Genomic DNA, 21,316 nt, shown 5'->3' with positions numbered 1-21,316 from the left:
AACCACTTGTCACGACCCGATATTTTACTATGAGCCGTGACTCAAAAGACAATGTCTATGCAAAGAAAAAGTAGATAAGGTGTAAAGGCGAAATCATTTATTCCTATAACCGAAAGTTTCAATACAAAGATTCAAACAAATGAAAGTTCCAGAAAACAAAAGATGTGAAAATCTAAATGCAAAAGAAAAGATAGAACTGACGCTCCGGGACATGCATTCCTCTATGACAATTAACCCCTCTGATCACGCCCTACCTCGACTCAATGCCTCACTGTAATAATCCGAAAATAATAAATAAATAAATAAATAAATAAATAAATCAATTAAATAAAAATAAAAATAAATAAATAAATAAATAAAAAAAGACAGCAGCAGCTTGAAGCTGCTGCCATGGAGAAAGGAAGAATGGACAGGTGGATTGAAGGGAAAAGAAAGAAAAGAGAGGAAGATGGAGGTGTGGGATGAAGAAGGGTGGTTTTATTTTGTGTTAGTGTTATGGATGGTGGTGGTGATTGGCGTTGGCAAGGCCAACGAGGAAGCACCAAATAATATCGAAGAAACAGAGGAAGAGGGAAACAGAAAACAGAGAATGTTATAATCCCTGTTTTCCGGAAAAACCTTAGGGTTCTTTGGCATTTGTTGTGACAACGTGCAAACCTGAGGATGGGGAGACGATTGTGAAGGCTTTTCAGCCATTGAAGCTCTGAATTAAGCTGATTTAAGCGGTTGTCGCAAAGGTAACGAAAAACCCATATCACCGAACCTTTAAATCTCGATATCTTGATTCATATTGTATAATAAGTTATGAAATAGGGCTTGTTAGAATCGTAATAAGGAGATCTATAAATTTGTAGAAGGAATCAGGATGAAATTCGAATCGTAGAAGGAGGATATGGCTTCGGGATATAGTAGTTATTAACATAAAAGATGGGAAAATTTCAGAAAACGCAAGGAAGAAGAAGAAGCGCGTGCACTACACGCAGGCGCGTGAGGGTCCGTGACTGGGTGTGCTCCTGACGCGTGGGACAGACACACCGAGGATGTGAGGGCGCGTGAGGGCGCGTGAAGCATCATTTCTGTTCCCGGTTTGTCCCGTTCGATTCGTTTTGACCTGTTCTACCTAGATTGACCTATACTTACCTTGAAAATGGTGAAATATAGGTCTAATTGAAAGGAATTGTGTTGAAATACCCTATTAAATGTACATTCAAGAGAGAAAGGGATTCGAAACCAGGTAAGTAGCATATTGATCTTTGAACTAGTTCTTAACTTGTTTTACAACATGTAAGTATGTTGTTTACTTGATTAAGAGCTTAGTATATTATGATGAGCTTTGATGATATTGAGTGTTTATTGTATATTGTGACTGCTTGCCTGTGATGTAAGCATGATATAAATGATTGCCAGAATGTTCTATGTGTTGAACATGATACATGTATGAAAGCATGCAGTAACTGTAAGTATGTTATGCATGTTAATGGAAAGGTTATGACTCTAGGATATGCTTATTGGCTATTGAGCTATGGCTTATTTATATGAGTATGATAGTCTACTAATTTCCGCGGAGTTCCTGGTCAACGCGCTGTGTGCTAAGTCAGGGAGCATGAGTACTCCTGACCGTTGGTGTATGAGATAAACAGGCCGCCAGAGAAATTAGTAGACAGGCTGTATTTGACCGAGAGCGAGTCTTACATACGAGTCCGAAAATTCTAGATAAGCATATCAAAAGAGAGTCAGTAACCTAAGTTGGAGGTAGCTGAGATACCTCATTAATGAATAGATGACCCTAGTAAGAGAAACTAGGAGTCAATGACGAATAAAACTTAAAAACATTTGCTATGCTAAGCTGGAGGTAGCTGAGATATCTCATTAATGAACAGATGACCCTAGTAAGAGAAACTAGGAGTCATTCACGAATAAAATTTAAAAACACCTGGAAAGATTAGTTATGAATTCATGAAAGATAAAGTTGGCTACTTACTGGGTAATTTAATTACTCATCAAAATTATTTTCAACTTTTCTTTCCAGATTTAGTTGATGCAGGCCAACCGAGGACGAGGACGAGACCAGCGGGCTAGAGACTATTTAGGAATCCATGTATGTGTCTGTTTTGTGTACTTATGCTTTCGCTGTCAAGAATTTACTTCGGTTGTTTTAAGTTTAAATAGCAGTTTTAAATGTTTTACTTGATGTTTTTGGAAATATTTTTTTAAATTTATCATTGGTTGTCGGAGTTTATTATCGAGGTCAGTGGTAACTCCTGTGAATCGCGTTGACGCTGAGCGGGTGTTACACTCACATACCTGAAAGAAAAAAATAAAGATAGCAGGAATGAGTATAAAATTATACCCAATAGGCCACCTACTTGTAGGCTCTCATCGCATCCTAAGCTTAACAGTCAATCACGGGTTTCTCATTGGCTCTAGGACGTCTGGTTCTAATCTTAGACCCTGGATGCCCCTTGGGACCTCTATTGTTCTTCGTCCTCTCATTTAGTACCTACGAGTTTTTTATGCTAAGCTGGACTGACCGGTATCTCTCTACGAGGTGCTACCTTTACATGGCTAACTGAGACTACATGGTATTTTGTGTGCTAAGTACCTCCTAAGCCCGTAATAGTCCCCCTAGGGGGGGTGCAACCCAACCCGTTTCCATGCAGGTAATGGGCTATACTACGTGGGGTCACGTTTCCCATGCGAAACGGCTAGGATCAGTAGGAACTGATCGGTACCTCTGGTCCTCCCACGAAACTATAGACACCATTCAGACCATTAACAGCTTAAAAACATCTCTAAGGTACTATGTTTATCGTGGTGATCTGCTAAGCTCTTAAGGAAAGGATTGATCTAAGCTCAGTGACTGGTCACTCTAATCTTGGATCCCTAGGCTCATTCCTAAGACGTTTACTAAATATTATAGCATTTCCTAAACATTATAAAGAGGGAGCAAACATCAAGAATCTGATACATTATACAGTTTATGCAAAATAGGCAATTATGCTCAACGGGTGATAACGTTCATCAACACCCAGAACACAGAGTTCACAATTTACCCATCCTTCTTTCAGCATGCATAAATAATACACACTAAGTAGAAGCATAAAACATGTTTAACGTATCATGGAAGCATATATAACTGGTCATACAACATGTACTTTGCAACCTAAGCTCACAACATAGAAAAGTCCAATCACATAAGGAAACTAATCTAGCATGCATGCATACCAAGGTGATTTCTACCAGTATTTCTTCCTAAGTTCCGTGTGGTGACCTACCTGGTTGACGCGTGCCCTTTTGCTAGCGTCTCTGTATTCGTAAGGTGTCCAAAAATATTGATTATCCTTGATTAGGTCCCTATTCACATAAAAATATTATTCAAATAAGAATTGGGACAAATAGAAGGTAAACGGATGCAAAACGAGCCTCCCACGCGGCCTCACGTGCCGACCAAATGCCAGCCACGCGAGGGAAAGGACACCATTTGCAAGCTCACGCGCGATGGCCATGCGTGGACTGCTTCATGCAAGGTGTCCAAAAATATTGAGGTTCCTATCCACATAAAAATATTATTAAAATAAGAATTGGGACAAACATAAGGTAAACGGACGCAAAATGAGCCTCCCACGCGCCCTCACGTGCCGATCAAGCGCCAGCCACGCGAGGAAAAGGACACCATTTGCAGATTCACGCGCGACGTCCATGTGCGGACTACTTCATGCAGTCACGGGTCAGGTCAGTTCGGTCAGCGGTCCGGTTTGCTGCGGTTTGGCCTGGTTTCTGTTGGTGACACGTGTCATCATTTCGCTGGAGTTGCCTCACTCCAGCTGACGCTCGACGCATGTCGCCGCCTGCCAAGCCGCGCTCCACCGCCCACCGCCCTTTTTTTCGTTTTCCTTTTCTTTTCTCACTCTCTTGCAATCCGCAGCCCTTTTTCGATCCACCGTTTTCAAATTTTCATATCTTTTGATCCGAAGCTCTAATAGAGATGGTTCCTTCGGCAAAGTTCTAGATCGTGTTAAGGGCTACGTCTTGGTATTTTTTTTTCGTGATTTTAGCCTTAACATAGAATAAGATTTGATCCATAGAAATTCGCTTACCGTCTCGGACGATTCTCGAATTTCTGCCAAGTTTCTTCACGAAGTCAGGTTCCCTAGATGAACGTATTCAAACATTAGGTCCCGATTCATAAAGGTTAGTCTCGGAAATGGAAAACATTCAAGAACTCACCTCAATTCTCGACGAAGTCTCACCAGCGGCTCCTCGATTCTCCAAAACCCTCTCCTAGTCTACCCTTTTTTTTTTTTTTTTTTTTTTTTTTTTTTTTGCCCTCTATTAAGGTTCCACTTGGACCCTTTAATAGGTGGAGGGGCAAAATGACACATTTGCCCGTCCGTGGGCTTGAGCCGATTTATTTCTTTTTTTATTATTAATTTTTTTATTTCGGCATTACAAACTCTCCCCACCTTAGGGACTTTCGTTCCCAAACGTTGGAATCTCTTGAAAGAGTTCGGGATGGGCTTTCTTCACCTATTCTTCTCGCCTAGGTTACCTCTTCTTCATTGTGGTTACCCCATGAGACCTTCACCAAGGGAATGACTTTGTTGCGCAATCGCCTGGTGTCGCGAGCCAGAATTCTGTTAGGTTTTTCCTCGTAAGACAGATCTTCCTGAAGGGGAAGTGTTTTGTGCTCGATCACATGGGTAGGGTCTGGAGTGTACTTTCGCAACATGGGCACGTGGAACACATTGTGTACGGCGACAAGGTTCTTATAGGCCACAGCCCCAACTCGCTCTAGAATTTCGAAGGGGCCTATGAATCTTGGGCTCAATTTTTCCCTCTTTCCGAACCTCAACACTCCTCTCATAGGGGCTACGTTCAGGAAGACGTGGTCGCTCACCTCAAATTCGAGGTCCCTTCTACGCAAATCTGCATAACTCTTATGACGCCTCTACGTGGTGAGTATTCTCTGTTTGATTTTCTAGACCGATGCATGGGTGACTTGAACTAACTCTGGTCCTAGTAGTTGCTGCGTGCCTACCTCCTCCTAGAACACTGGTGTTCGACACCTACGCCCATACAACGCCTCGAAAGGGGCCATCTAGATGGTAGCTTGATAACCGTTGTTGTAGGCAAACTCCATCAAAGGCAGGTGTTCGTCCCAGCACCTAGAGAAATCTATGACACAGGCTCACAACATATCTTCTAGTATCTGATTCAGCCTTTCAGTCTGCCCGTCCGTTTTAGGGTGGAACGCTGTACTGAATCTCAATTGGGTTCCTAATGCTTTCTGGAAACTTTTCCAAAACTGAGAGATGAACTTGGTGTCTCGATCTGAGACTATGGACACTGGCACCCCCTGCAGGCGTACTATCTCCATGATATATAACTGAGCCCACCAATCCACTCGATATGTAAACTTGCCTGGAATGAAGTGACCTGTCTTGGTTAGTCGATCCACAATCACCCAGATTACATTGTACCCCTACTTAATCTTGGGCAAACCTGAGATGAAGTCCATACAAAATGCTTCCCATCTCGATTGAGGAACATTCAAGGGCTGTAGCAATCCTGCTGGACGTTGTCTCGGGGCCCTTACCTGCTGGCAGGTTAGACATCGACTTACGAAATCTGCTACGTCCTTCTTCATTCCTGACCAACAGTAACATCCTTTCAGATCCTGATACATCTTTGTACTTCCAGGGTGGAATGTATAAGATGTATCATGGGCTTCAGTCATGATGTCCTTCAGGTTTCTCTCGTCACAAGGAACGTACAGGCGATCTTGCCACCGCAGGTCCTCGTCTGAGGAGATAGAATACCCAATTGGTCTTTTTGCTTCAGTCTAACTCAACACTTTGTTGAGATGTTCATCAGACCTCTAAGCATATATGACTCATTTTCTGAGGGTGGGTTATATGGTCATCTGTGCTACCTGAGCGATACCACCCTTAACCACCACATCTATCCCAACTCTCTTCATCTCATCTTGTAATTTCTCTTGATTGGTGATCATCGCAGAAGTATGAATGGCTTTCCTACTCAATGCATCAGCTACGACATTGGCTTTTCCTCGATGGTACATGATTTCTATATCGTAATCCTTTACCAGTTCCAGCCATCGTCTCTGTCTCATATTGAGCTCCCTCTACGTGAACAAGTATTTTAGGTTCTTATGATCAGTGAAGACTTGAATTTTTTTCCCATATGGGTAATGTCGCCACGTTTTCAGAGCAAACACTACCGCTGCTAACTCGAGGTCATGTGTGGGGTAGTTTCATTCATATTCCTTCAATTGTCTAGAGGCATACGCTATCACCTTACCTTTCTGCATGAGCACACACCCTAAGTCTTTCCCTGATACATCACTGTACACCATGAGGTTGCCTGACCCATCTGGAGACTATGAGGACTGGCGCTATCACCAACCTCTCCTTAAGTTCTTGGAAACTCTGGCTGGCCCTTCTTGGTTAACTGAGTTAGCGCTGAAGACAGCTTGGAGAAATTCTGGGCGAACCTTCTATAGTATCCAGCTAGCCCCAGAAAACTCCGTACTTCAGTGACTGTGATTGGCCTTGGCCACTTCATCACTGCTTCTATCTTAGTTGGGTCCACTGTGATCCATTTACTTGACACCACATGACCCAGGAACGCCACATCAGCTAGCCAAAACTCACACTTGAAAAACTTCGAGTATAGTTATTGGGCTCTTAACACTGCTAGGACCTTCCTCGGGTGCTCCTCATGCTCTGCCTTTGACTTAGAGTATACCAGAATGTCATCAATAATAACTATAACAAAAGTATCTAAGGATTCCTTAAACACTCTGTTCATTAGCTCCATGAAGACTGCTGGTGCATTGGTAAGGCCGAAGGACATAACAAGGAACTCGTAATGCCCATAGTTACTCCTAAAGGATATCCTGGGTATATCCTCTGTTGGGTTTTATGTCCTAAAACTTGCAGTTTTTAAATAAAAACATGTTCTGTTTTTAATAAAATTATTATTGATGTTTATTCAGTAAAGATTGTTATTGAATAAAGTGAATGTTACGATCATTAATCTAAATCCAATAAACTAAGAACACTCTCGCTATAGTATGATTACTTGAACTATAGGTAGAGACATAAGAGTGGATCAAGTTCAAGTATACAGTCAAAATGATCTATAGTATAGGGATAAGATTGAGTACCTTATTTTGGGGACACTATGGATGCGACCCACTTTTGTATATGATATAAACAATGTGATCACTAAATTGTACATGTGGAGACATGTGATTCGGGGCATCCTATGCAATGAGTATTGCATAAGATCAGACCATGAAGAAAACTACTCTCACTTTATAATGCCGTTTATTATTGAGACTGAATTTTTCACTCGATGACCTAGGTAACTCGATCTTAATCCTGAGCTAACTATGAATTTCTGTTTATTCGGAATTATCCTTAGATTTGTATGGGTGAGAGTGGCTCGAGTTCGCCGACTCAATAAGCCTCCCATTTCAGGGGTAAGACTGGGTGAATAGCTGGGGACATAGAGTGTAAGATGAAATTTACTCCTACCTGCTTTTAGGGATAGTAGAGAAGTTGTTCCCTTAAGTACTAACTCCAAGTCTTGAACAAGGGGCCCCACCCTCTCATTGGCCGGAGAGGGATTCGGTTTGGTGGTTGGACCACAAACCAATTGTTCATTAGAGGATCAGTGGGACTCAAGGAACAAGAAGTAACTTTAGGGGTAAAATAGTAAATTGACCCAGCTATAGTTACGAACAACCTGTGAAGGATCGACTTACTAATCGTGGTTATATCAAATGGACAGAAAGATATCTATAATGAGGGGAGTGCAACTATTAGGCTATAGTGGAGTGTCCTAGTAGTTAACGAATGTTAGTTAACAAGGTTAATGAGTTTAGTCGATTAATCTCAGATCGTTGGAGCCCATGATCTGTAGGTCCATTAGGTCCCCCTACTAGCTCATATCGGACTAAACCATAGAACAGTGTGACGAGTGAGTTCGAAGTGTTCGAATTCAAATTAGGGAATATACGCTAAATATATACGATATCGCATTTTGTTTTAATTATGAATTAAACAAAAAAGAGAGAATTAGAGATATTTAAATAAGATTTAAATATTTTAATTATGAATAGGGATTCATAATCAATGTGTCGGAATTGATTGGGATTGGCATTTTATTTAATGTTAAATATTAATTAAATTGTTTAATTAATCATTTAATATTATTTTGATTTGAAATTAATTATTTAAATTAATTGTTAATAAAAATAAAGAAAGTCAAAATGTTTCACCTAATAGAAAAATCCATGTGTGAGTGAGTGGAATATTGAGTGTCAATATATGGTTTAACCAAACTTGCATGTTTGCCACATAATCCCATAAATTTGAATGGAATTTGAGTGTCAAAATAGAAAAATCCATGTTTGAGTGAGTGGAATATTGAGTGTCAATATATGGTTTAACCAAACTTGCATGTTTGCCACATAATCCCATAAATTTGGATGGAATTTTGAGTGTCAAAATTTGGTTTAACCAAACATGCATGTTTGCCAAATAAACCCCACAAATTTGAGTGGAATTTTGAGTGTCCAAATTTGGTTAACTCAAACTTGCATGCCCACATAATCTCACAAATTTGAGTGTCAAAATTTGGTAATCTCAAATTTGCATAATATTGAAAAACTTTGAGAAAATCTCTCAAAACTCTCTCTTACATATACTAAATTCCTATCAAGTTTAGTCACTCATCGGATTCTACAATCTCGTTCTAAGGCCGGAGAACGGTAGGGAAGACACTAGTGGTGGTTCGAAGCAGGTTCGTGAGGAAAAAGGAATTTGAACTACAAAAGGTTAGTATTCAAACTCATTGAGTTTTAATGCGTTTGAACATGCTAGCTAATTTACTATAATTAATGTACTTAAAGTGTCTAAGATTTAAATTGCTTCCGCACGTGTTATAGTAACACCATCATCCTCATCTCTGATCCTTAGCTGATGATATTCCGACCTCATATCAATTGTGATGTCCCACATTGGTTGGGGAGGAGAACAAATCACTATTTATAAGGGTGTGGAAACTTTCCCCTCGAGGACGCGTTTTAAAGCCTTGAGCGGAAGCCCGAAAGGGAAAGCCCAAAGAGGACAATATCTGCTAGCGGTGGATCTGGGTCGTTATAAATGGTATCAGAGCCAGACACCGGACGATGTGCCAGCCTTCTCGTTGTTCCCCGAAGGGGGGTAGACACGAGGCGGTGTGCCAGTAAGGACGCTGGGCCCCAAAGGGGGGTGGATTTGGGGGTGGTCCCACATCGATTGGAGGAAGGAAAGAGTGCCAGCGAGGACGCTGGGCCCCGAAGGGGGGTGGATTGTGATGTCCCACATTGGTTGGGGAGGAGAACAAATCACCATTTATAAGGGTGTGGAAACCTTCCACTAGCAGACGCATTTTAAAGCCTTGAGGGGAAGCCCGAAAGGGAAAGCCCAAAGAGGATAATATCTGCTAGCGGTGGATCTGGATCGTTACATCAATCTTGGAGAAGACCGTTGCTCCCTGTAGTTGATCAAACAGGTCGTCAATCCTTGGGAGGGTACTTGTTCTTTATGGTGACCTTATTCAGCTCTCTGTAATCAATAAACAGATGCATGGATCTGTCCTTCTTTTTGACAAACAGAACAGGGACTCCTCAGGGTGTTATGCTGGGTCAAATGAATCCTTTGTCTAAGAGCTCTTATAGTTGTTCTTTCAATTCCCTGAGTTCTGTAGGTGCCATCCTATAGGGTACCTTGGAGATTGGCGCGGTTCCCGATTCTAGATCGATCTCGAAATCCACTTCCCTAGTAGGGGGAAAACTTGGCAAATCCTCTAGAAAGACACCAAAACGAATTCTCTGACGATGTGAACTGATGAGAATGTCCGCTCGTTACTATTGTCTAAGGTCACACTAGCTAAGAATGCACTTGCGCTGTTATGAACCATCATTTTAGCCTTCAATGCTGTGATGACGTTTGGGGATCTCTTAGAAGTGGCTCCCTTGTATGTAAAGTTATCCCCTGACGGAAGTCTAAGGGTCACTACTCGAGTCTCACAATCTATTAGAGCGCGATTCTCGCATTGCCAATCAATACCCAAGTTAACATCGAAGTCTTGCATACTTAACACAATCAGCGTAGCTTCTATGACACGTCCCGACACTCTTACACTACCACCCTTAACCCTATGAGTAGCCATCAATAGCTCATGAGAAGGAGTGGACACTGACAGGGTGATATCTAATGGTTCCTTTTTTAAGTGTGCTAGCTCTACGAATTCCTCAGAAACAAAAGAATGGTAGAACCAGAATCAAATAATACTGAGGCCAAATGACTAAAGACGGGTAGCGTACCTGTAACAACTCCGTGAGGCTCGTTAGCTCGCTTGACTATGATTACATGGGCTACAGCTCGACCCTGTTGAGGTTGGGCACCCCCGGCGTCTCTGGTTCTATGCTGCAGGTCAGTTAGTGGGCTGATCCTTCCTCTGAGGGCAATCTGCTACAAAGTGGCCTGCTTGGCCACACTTGAAACATGCATCAGTACCGGCTCTGCATTCCCCCCTGTGAGGATGCTAACAATTGGGACAAAGGGCTCTGTTCTGTACCGAGGCTCTCCCTTGTCTATCAGTACGACCTTGGGGCTTTCTACCAAGTCCTGGGGTGGTTCTGGTCTGTTTTCTTCCCTTGGACTGTAGTGCGGGGTGTCTGGGATGACGCTGCCCGCAACTTGTCGATGCGGGGTGCATCGATGAGGGTCGCTACTCCAATGGCTTCTGCATAATTAGAGGCTGCCTGGGCTGCCACATGTCCCCTTTGATGGTGTTACTATAACTCGTGCGGAAGCAATTTGGATCTTAGGCACTCTAAGTACATCAATTATAGTAAATTAGCTAGCATGTTTAAAAGCATTAAAACTCAATGAGTTTGAATACTAACCTTTTGTAGTTCAAATTCCTTTTTCCTCACAAATCGGTTTCGAACCACCACTAGTGTCTTCCCTACTATTTCTGGCCTTAGAACGGGATGGTGGAATCCAGTGAGTGACTAAACTTGATAGGAATTTAGTATATGTAAAAAGAGAGTTATGAGAGATTTTCTCAAAGTTTTTGCAAGAAGAATTTCCATGTACCTTGATCACTCTATTTATAGAGTCATACTTGCATGTTCATGCCAATTTGAGATTACCAAATTTTGACACTCAAATTCGTGGGATTACTTGCAAGCATGCAAGTTTGAGTTGACCAATTTTTTACACTCAAAATTCCACTGAAATTTGTGGGGTTTATTTGGTAAACATGCAAGTTTGGTTAAACCAAATTTTGACACTCAAAATTCCACTCAAATTTGTGGATAATGTGGCAAACACACAAGTTTGGTTAAACCATATATTGACACTCAATATTACACTAACTCAAATATGGATTTTTTCATTAATTGAAATCAACATTTTCACATTCTTTATTTTAATTCAACAATTAATTTAAAAAATTAATTTCAAATCAAAATAATATTAAATGATTAATTAAACAATTTAATTAATATTTAACATTAAATCAAATTTCAATCCCAATCAATTCCGGCATATATTGATTATGAATCCCTCTTCATAATTAAAATATTTAAATCTTATTTAAATATCTCCAATTCTCTCTTTTTGTTTAATTCATAATTAAAACAAAATGCGGTTAAATATATCATATATATTTAGCGTATATTCTCTAATTTGAATTAGAACACTTCGAACTCACTCGTCACACTGTTCTAAGGTTTAGTTTGATATGAGCTAGCAGGGGTACCTAATGGACCTACAGATCATGGGCTCCAACGATCCGAGATTAACCGGCTAAACACATTAACCTTGTTAACTAAAATTCGTTAACTACTAGGACACTCCACTATAGCCTAGTAGTTGCATTCTCCTCACTATAGATATATTTCTGTCCATTTGATGTATCCACGATTCGATTAGTAAGTCGATCATGCACAGGTTGTTCTTAACTATAGCTGGGTCAATTTACCGTTTTACCCCTAAAGTTACTTCTTGTTCCTAATCCCGCTCGGGCCAATGAGAGGGTGGGGTCCCTTGTTCAAGACTTGGAGTCAGTACTTAAGGGAACAACCTCTCTACTATCCCTAAAAGCGGGTAGGAGTGAATTCCATCTTACACTCTATGTCCCAAGCTATTCACCCAGTCTTACCCCTGAAATGGGAGGCTTATTGAGTCAGCAAACTCGAGCCACTCTCACCCATGCAAATCTAAGGATAATTCAGAATAAACAGGAGTTCATAGTTAGCTCAGGATTAAGATCGAGTTACCTAGGTCATCGAATGAAAAAATCAGTCTCAACGGTAAACGACATTAAAAAGTGAGAGTGGTTTTCTTCATGATCCGATCTTATGCAATACTCATTGCATAGGACGCCCTCACTCACATGTCTCAACATGTACAATTTAGTGATTACATTGTTTATATAATATACAAAGTGGGACGCATCCATAGTGTCCGCAGGATAAGGTACTCAGCTTTATCCCTGTACTATAGATCATTTTGACTATATACTTGAACTTGATCCACTCTTATGTCTCTACATATAGTTCAAGTAATCATACTATGGCCAGAGTGTTTTTAGTTTATTGGATTTAGATTAATGATCGTAAATTCACTTTATTCAATAACAATCGTTACTGAATAAACATCAATAATAACTTTATTGGAAATAGAATATGTTTTTTTTTTACAAACTACGAGTTTTAGGACATAAAACCCAACACCCTTATGTCCTCCCAAAGACTTGCAATGAACCGCTCGACCTGTTGAATTCTAGATCATACTCCTATACTGGCTTGTCACCCTGCTTGAGCTCAATGAACTCTTCCTGCAATTTCATTATGGCAGTGAAAGGATAGTATTTGCGGAGGTATGCTTCTTTGAACTAGCACCAGATGATTGGCTCATCGTTCGGTTCAATCATCCTCTTAGCACATTTCCACCAGAAGTGCGCTTCCGCTTTGAACATGTACGTTCCACAATGGACTTGGTAGTCCAATAGACACTTCATGAAATAAAAGGCTGTTTCAATAGCCTCTAGTCACGTCTCTACGGTCGACCTTGCCCCTGTCAAAGTTAGGCAGTTTGTGCCTTTGGAAATCCTTCAAATAACGGGACTCCACAGTCATAGTCCCTAGGTGTTTTGGTGCTTGCACTGTTGTTTGATTAGCCATCATCGCCTACATCATTTGAGTCATCTTATTCTAGTTTTCGGTCATTACGTTCTGGTTCTCCATTGAGATGATCATGAAGGTTTGTATCATATCCATCGTGAGCTTGGATGACGGCTGGCTGCGTGTGATTTCTGTATTAGTGACAGGCACAGGCGGATCTTCCTCGGTGTGAAGATCCGAAGGGTTCATATCAGACAAGACTTGAGCAGTAGGCTCTGTGTCAGACAAATCCTCAGCAGTAGGATCCGAATTAGATGAATCTTGAGTTATAGGGTTTGTACCCGACAAGTTTAGGGCCATCGTTTCCTCTCAGCTCATTCTGGTTCTTGGAGCCCATGGTACAGTCCTCTCGCTAACTCAGGATGTGTCTCTAACCTCTTCTTGAGGTTTGGTTTGTTCCACTTTTGGTGTTGGAACAGGGGCTCCCTGACCGACTTTTCTTCTTCCTCTTCTGAGTTCGAGCCCAGTATAAGATCCACGTCTTTTTCGTGCCATTATCTATCACAACATAAAACAATTGTGGTTATAATTCATTCTTAGCATGCCTTAGGTAGTGCGCAATTATAACTCAACAGGGGATCGAGGTACATTCCTCAAACATTAACTAAACTTTTGTCTCTTTATTTCAAACCCGTGAGAACATTTGGTCAAGAGCGGTGCATGATTGATGGGTGTAGTCACGAGAACACGACTCTCTATCCTAAATGTCTACAGGACCTAAGACCTGGTGCTCTGATACCAAATGTGTCATGACCCGATATTTTACTATAAGCCCGACTCTAAAGACAATGTGTATGCAAAGAAAAAGTCGAAAATGTGTAAAGGCAAAATCATTTATTCCTATAACCGAAATTTTCAATACAAAGATTCAAACAAATGAAAGTTCCAAAAAAAAAATGTGAAAATCTAAATGCAAAAGAAAAGACTGGACTGACGCCCCGGGACATGCATTCCTCTGTGACAATTCGCCTCTTTGATCACGCCCTACCTCGATCCAACGCCTCACGTACCTGGGAAAAAAAAAGATAGCAGGAATGAGTATAAAATTATACCCAGTAGGCCACCTACTTGTAGGCTCTCATCGCATCCTAAGCTTAACAGTCAATCTCGGGTTTCTCATTGGCTCTAGGACTTTTGGTTCGAATATTAGACCCTTGGGGGTTGCCCCTTAGGATGTCTGGTTCTAAGAGTTCTTTATGCTAAGCTAGACTGACCGGTATCTCTCTACGAGGCGCTACCTTTACATTGCTAACTGAGACTACATGGTATCTTGCCTAGGAGTGTGCTGAGTACCTCCTAAGCCCATAATAGTTCCCCTAAAGGGGGGGGGGGGGGGGGGGGGGAGGAGCGACCCAACCCGTTTCCATGCAGCTAATGGGCTATACTACGTGGGGACACATTTCCCATGCGAAACGGCTAGGATCAGTAGGATTTGATCGGGACCTCTGGTCCTCCCACGAAACTATAGACACCGTTCAAACAACAAGCAGTTTAAAAACATCATTAAGGTACTATGTTTACTGTGGTGATCTGCTAAGCTCCTAGGGGAGGGATTGATTTAGGCTCAGTGACTGGTCACTCTAATCCTGGATCCCTAGACTCATTCCTAAGACGTGTACTAAACATTATAACGTTTCGTAAACATTATCAAGAGGCAGCAAACATCAAGAATCAAATACATTATACAGTTGATGCAAAGATAGGCAATTATTCTCAACAGGGTGATAATGTTCATCAACACCCGAAACGCAGAGTTCACAATTTACCCATCCTCCTTTCAGCATGCATAAATCATGGAAGCATATATAACTGGTCATACAACATGTACTTTGCAACCTAAGCTCACAACATACAAAAGTCCAATCACATAAGGAAACTAATCTAGCATGCATTCATACCAAGGCGATTCCTACAAGTATTTCTTCCTAAGTTCCGTGTGGTGACCTACCTGGTTGACGCGTGCTCTTTCGCTAGCGTCTCTGTGCTCGTAAGGTGTCCAACAACATTGATTATCCTTGATTAGGTCCCTATTCACATAAAAATATTATTAAATTAGGAATTGGGACAAACAGAAGGTAAACGGACAAAAAACGAGCCTCCCACATGCCGACCAAGCACCACCCACGCGCAACAAAGGATGCCATTCGCAGGCTGCACGCACGATGGCCACGCGCGGACTGCTTCATGTAGTCGCAAGTCAGGTCGGTACGACCAGTGGTCCGATTTGCTGCTGTTCGACCTAGTTTCTATTGGTGATACGCGTCATTGTTTCGCTGGAGTTGCGTCGCTCCAGTCGATGCTCAACACGTGTTGCCGCCTGCCAAGTTGCTCTCCGCTGCCCTTCCGCCCTTTTTTTCTTTTTCTTTTTCTTTTCTCTCTCTCCTGCAATCTGCAGCCCTTTTCCAATCCACCTTTTTCTTATTTTCATATCTTTTGATCTAGAGCTCGGATCGATATGGTTCCTTCGGTAAAGTTTTAGATAGTGTTGAGGGCTACGTCTTGGTATTTTTTTCGTGATTTTAACCTCAACATAGAATGAGATTTGAGCCACAGAAGTTCGCTTACTATTTCGGACGATTCTCAGATTTTTGCTAAGTTTCTTCAATAAGTCAGCTTCCCTAGATGAACGTATTCAAACATTAGGTCCCGATTCATAAAGGTTAGTCTCGAATCTGGAAAAAATTCAAGAACTCACCTCGATTCTAGACGAAGTCTCGGCGGCGGCTCCTCGATTCTCCCAAACTCTCTCCTAGTCTTCCGTTTCTTTTTTTTTTTTTCTTTTTGGGTGGCCTCTACCATTCCACTTGGACCCCAATAGTAGGTGGAGGGGCAAAATGATACATTTGTCCCTCCATGGACTTGGGCGGATTTAATTCCTTTTTTTATTATTATTATTATTTTATTTCCGCATTACACCACCATATCTGGATTTGAAATCACTACCTCCAAACCTTAAATATGTGTATTTAGGTGACAAGGAGACACTACCCATCATCATCTCAACAACATTATCCTTGACCCAAGAGGATATGCTCCTCGCAAAGTTAAAGAAGCACCAGGGGACAATAGGTTGGACATTGATGGATATAAAAGGAATTATTCCTTCACTATGTATGCACAAGATTCAATTGGAGGGAGGACAATTTAAATCCATTGAGCAACAAAGACTTAAATCCTTTGGACTTTGGACTATGTAATGCTCCAACAAAATTTCACTTCTCGATTTCTTGAGAATCTTTTGAAACTTGTTTGTGAAATTTGGAGAAGATTCTGCAAAAGTTCGAAGAGAAGAATCTTGTATTCAATTGGAAAAAATATCATTTCATGATAGGGATAGTGCGAGGCCACAAGATCTCAATTTTAATAGTTAAAATAGGTCGATGTCTTGTAAAATTGTGCCCACAAGAAAGCTCACCTGGCACGATCTTGTCTAAGGCTGGAGGTACTTAAGTTGACGGTTTACGGAACACCTATTACCTGGAGATCGGACCAGTACTTGAGCATGCTTGAGTGACGTAAGTTTTGGAAAAATCACCTAGACTTAGGTTATATTTAATTAGCCGGAATATACCTAAGTAATGAGTATACCCAACCATCTAAAATACTTAGTGGGAGGAAAAAGGTATATAAGATACATCGTTTTCCTCTTCACGCTCTCTGAAAAATTCACACCGTGAGATTCATGCTTGGCCACATGTCGCCCTGGGAGCGTCCTCCATTCAGAAGGTATTTGCATGAGTCAATAACAAGGTGAATAGAGAAAGTATTTATAGTAAGTGGGAGAAGGAAGTATATCAACACATCATGTAGTCTCCACCACTAGGTTGCACCGTGAGATTCCCATGTTCCACCTGCATGTTGCCCTAGAGCAACTACCCATTCGGAGGGTCGTAACATGAGAGGTGTAACAATGCAAACTCCAAAAATGGATAGGATTTCTTAGGTCCCTTCCCAACTTTGGTTTTATCATTCGATAGCATTGTTGAGACCGATCTCTGAGGTCTAAAAATGGCGGGTCACACTTACGAAGAATTACTAAGAGTTAGTATATTCTTGACCAAAATAGCGATGACTAAAAACACTATAGAAACAAGAGTTATTCTGGGATTAGTGTTTAATACAGAATGTCTTGGTTTAGTGAATGAGTGATTGACTGCCCCTCGATAGCAGTTTCTCTAACTCACTAAAGTATCGTTGCAAATTAATACTTTTTGGGTACATTATTACATTTGCTAAAAATGATTGGATTAAACAGGATTAAGTCAAAACACTAATAGAATTTTCTTTATATCACAGCATGACAAACTCAATAGTACAATTACTCGCTTCTGAGAAATTAAACGGCGACAATTATGCAACTTGGAAATCAAACATAAACACAATACTGGTAATTGATGATTTAAGGTTTGTTTTAACTGAGGAGTGTCCTCCAAACCCCAGCTCAAATGCAAACCGAACAGTTCGGGATGCGTATGACAGATGGATAAAGGCAAATGACAAAGCCCGAGTGTACATTCTAGCCAGCATATCTAATGTTTTGGCTAAGAAACACGATGTTATGGGTACTACTAAAGAGATTATGGAATCTCTAAAAGGGATGTTTGGACAACCGTCCTTCTCCCTTAGACATGAAGCCATAAAATACATTTACAACTGCCGTATGAAAGAAGGGACCTCAGTTAGAGAACATGTCCTGGACATGATGGTCCATTTCAATGTGGCAGAAGAAAATGAAGCTGTCATTGATGAGAAGAGTCAAGTCAGTTTTATCATGATGTCTCTTCCGAAGAGATTCTTCCAGTTCCTCACAAATATTGTAATGAACGAAATAGAATATAACTTGACTGCTCTTCTCAATGAGCTACAGACTTATCAGTCCCTCTTAACGAACAAGGGACAAACAGGAGAAGCAAATGTTGCTATCTCCAAGAAATTACTACGAGGATCGTCCTCCAAAAATAAGTCTAGACCTTCAAACTTCTAAAAGTGTTTTGATGAAGAAGAAGGGTAAAGGGAAAAATAAGATTCCTACTAACCGCAAACACAAGGTTCAAAAAGCAGATAAAGGAAAATGTTTCCATTGCAACGAAAACGGGCACTGGAAGAGAAACTGCCCAAAATACCTTGCAGAGAAGAAAGCCGAAAAGACACAACAAGGTAAATATGATTTACTCGTTGTAGAAATATGTTTAGTAGAGTATGACAACTCAACTTGGATACTAGATTCAGGGGCAACTAATCGCAAACACTCAGGCGAGATAACACTCAGGGTTGGAACAGAAGAGGTTGTCTGATCAAGATCTAATATCTATATTAGATAATGTACTTTTTGTTCCTGAAATGAAAAGAAATCTAATATCTATCTCTTGTTTATTAGAACAATTGTATAAAGTATCTTTTGAAATCAATGAAGTGTTCATTTGCAAAAGAGGTATTCATATTTGTTCTGCAAAACTAGAAAACATCTTATATATGTTAAAACCGAGTGAAACAAAAGCTATTTTAAATACCGAGATGTTTAAAACAGCTGAAACTCAAAATAAATGACAAAAGATCTCCTAATACCTATCTTTGGAACTTAAGACTAAGCCACATTAATCTCAATAGGATTGAGAGATTGGTTAAAAGAAGACTTCTAAATGAGTTAGAAGACAACTCTTTACCTCCATGTGAGTCTTGTCTTGAGGGTAAAATAACTAAACGATCGTTTTCCGAAAAAGGTTATAGAGCCAAAGAAACCTTAGAACTCGTGCATTCAGATCTCTGTGGTCCAATGAATGTCAAAGCACGAGGAGGGTATGAATATTTCATCAGTTTTATTGATGATTATTCAAGGTATGGCTATCTTTACCTAATGCGTCACAAGTTCGAAGCTCTTGAAAAATTCAGAGAGTATAAGACTGAGGTTGATAATCTATTAGGTAAAACTATTAAAACACTTCAATCAGATCGAGGAGGAGAGTACATGGACTTAAGATTTCAGGACTATATGATAGTGATGGTGTTAATATAACACATGCGGAAGCAATTTGTATCTTAGGCACTTTTAGAACATCAATTATAGTAAATAACTAGCATGTTCATAAGTATTAAAACTTAATGAGTTTGAATACTAACCTTTTGTAGTTCAAACTCCTTTTTCCTCACGAACCGGTTTCGAACCTCCACTAGTGTCTTCTCCACTATCCTCTGGCCTTAGAACGAGATTGTGGAATCCGGTGAGTGACTAAACTTGGGAGGGGTTTTGTATATATGAAGAGAGTGTTTGTGAGAGTTTTTCTCTCGGTTTTTCACCAAGAAGAAGAAGCACGTCCATGTACCATGATCACTCTATTTGAGTCATGTTTGCATGTTCATGCAAATTTGAGATCATCAAATTTTGACACTCAAAATTCCACTCAAATGTTTGGGATTATGTGGCAAGCATGCATGTTTGAGTTAACCAAATTTTGACACTCAAAATTCCACTCAAACTTGTGGGGTTTATTTGGCAAGCATGCAAGTTTGGTTAAACCAAATTTTGACACCTCAAAATTCCACTAACATGGATTTTTCCATTAAATGAAGTCAACATTTTGACTTTCTTCATTTTAATTCAACAATTAATTTGAATAATGAATTTCAAATTAAAGTAAAATTAAATGATTAATTAAACTATTTAATTAATATTTAATATTAATTCAAATGTCAATCTCAATCAATTCCGACATATAATTGATTAAGATATTTAAATCTTATTTAAATATCTCAGATTCTCTCTTTTTGTTTAATTCGTAAATAAAACAAAAATGCGGTTAAATATATCGTATATATGTAGCGCATATTCCCTAATTTGAATTCAAACACTTCGAACTCACTCGTCACACTGTTCTATGGTTTAGTCCGATATGAGCTAGCAGAGGGACCTAATGGACCTATAGATCATGGGCACCAACGATCCAAGATTAACCGGTTAAACTCATTAACCTTGTTAACCAACATTCGTTAACTACTAGGACACTCCACTATAGCCTAATAGTTGCACTCCCTTCACTATAGATATATTTCTGTCCATTTGATATAACCATGATTAGTAAGTCGATCCTTCACAGGTTGTTCGTAACTAGAGCTGGGTCAATTTACCATTTTACCCCTAAAGTTACTTCTTGTTCCTTATGTCTCATTGATCCTCTAATGAACAATTGGTTTGTGGTCCAACCAGTAAACTAAATCCCTCTCAGGCCAATGAGAGGGTGGGGCCCCTTGTTCAAGACCTGGAGTCAGTGCTTAAGGGAACTACCTCTCTTCTATCCCTAAAAGTGGGTAAGAGTGAATCCCATCTTGCACCCCACGTCCCCAGCCATTCACCCAGTCTTACCTCTGAAATGGGAGACCTATTGAATCGGCGAACTAGAGCCACTCTCACCCATGCAAATCTAAGGATAATTCCAAATAAACAGGAGTTCATGGTTAGCTCAGGATTAAAATCGAGTTACTTAGGTTATCGAATGAAAAGAAAATCAGTCTCAACAGTAAACAACATTATAAAGTGAGAGTGGTTTTCTTCATGGTCCGATCTTATGCAATACTCATTGCATAGGACGCCCCCACTCACATGTCTCCACATGTACAATTTAGTGATCACATTGTTTATATCATATACAAAAGTGGGCATCATCCATAGTGTCCCCAGAATAAGGTACTCAACCTTATCCTTATACTATAGATCATTTTGACTATATACTTGAACTTGATCCACTCTTATATCTCTATACATAGTTCAAGTAATCATATTATAGCTAGAGTGTTCTTAGTTTATTGGATTTAGATTAATGATTGTAAAGTTCACTTTATTCAATAACAATCTTTACTGAATAAACAACAATAATAACTTTATTGAAAATAGAATATGTTTTTGTTTACAAACTATGAGTTTTAGGACATAAAACCCAACAAACTCCCACTTGGACTAAAACTCTAGTGGGGTTTTATAACGTTGAGTAGAGAGAAATACAATAAACTAGGGTATCACATACTCATGCCTTTTCTCCAACTTGCCCTAGATTA

General features: G+C 40.2%; 1 protein-coding gene and 1 long non-coding RNA gene across 3 annotated transcripts; one reads left to right on the top strand and one right to left on the bottom strand.

The window, feature by feature from the left end:
• The first annotated feature begins 377 nt into the window (after positions 1–377).
• On the top strand, positions 378–3,535 carry LOC147794690 (uncharacterized). Of its 2 annotated transcripts, XR_015421020.1 has the most exons (4): positions 378–737; positions 943–1,085; positions 1,162–1,234; positions 2,030–3,535. It is a non-coding gene; the product is annotated as an uncharacterized LOC147794690 (long non-coding RNA). The 2 variants fall into 2 exon arrangements; XR_015421018.1 differs by having other exon boundaries at positions 943–1,234.
• Positions 3,536–4,540: 1,005 nt separating this feature from the next.
• LOC147794689 (uncharacterized) lies at positions 4,541–4,864 on the bottom strand. Its single transcript, XM_087129608.1, has one exon. The coding sequence runs from the start codon at positions 4,862–4,864 to the stop codon at positions 4,541–4,543; it is 324 nt and encodes a 107-aa protein (XP_086985734.1).
• Between the last annotated feature and the right edge of the window lie 16,452 nt (positions 4,865–21,316).

This window comes from Cucurbita pepo, chromosome 1 (genome assembly GCF_057944985.1).
Source record: "Cucurbita pepo subsp. pepo isolate OVF chromosome 1, ASM5794498v1, whole genome shotgun sequence".
NCBI classification, from domain to species: Eukaryota; Viridiplantae; Streptophyta; class Magnoliopsida; order Cucurbitales; family Cucurbitaceae; genus Cucurbita; species Cucurbita pepo.
This window is presented reverse-complemented; position numbering and strand designations above follow the sequence as displayed.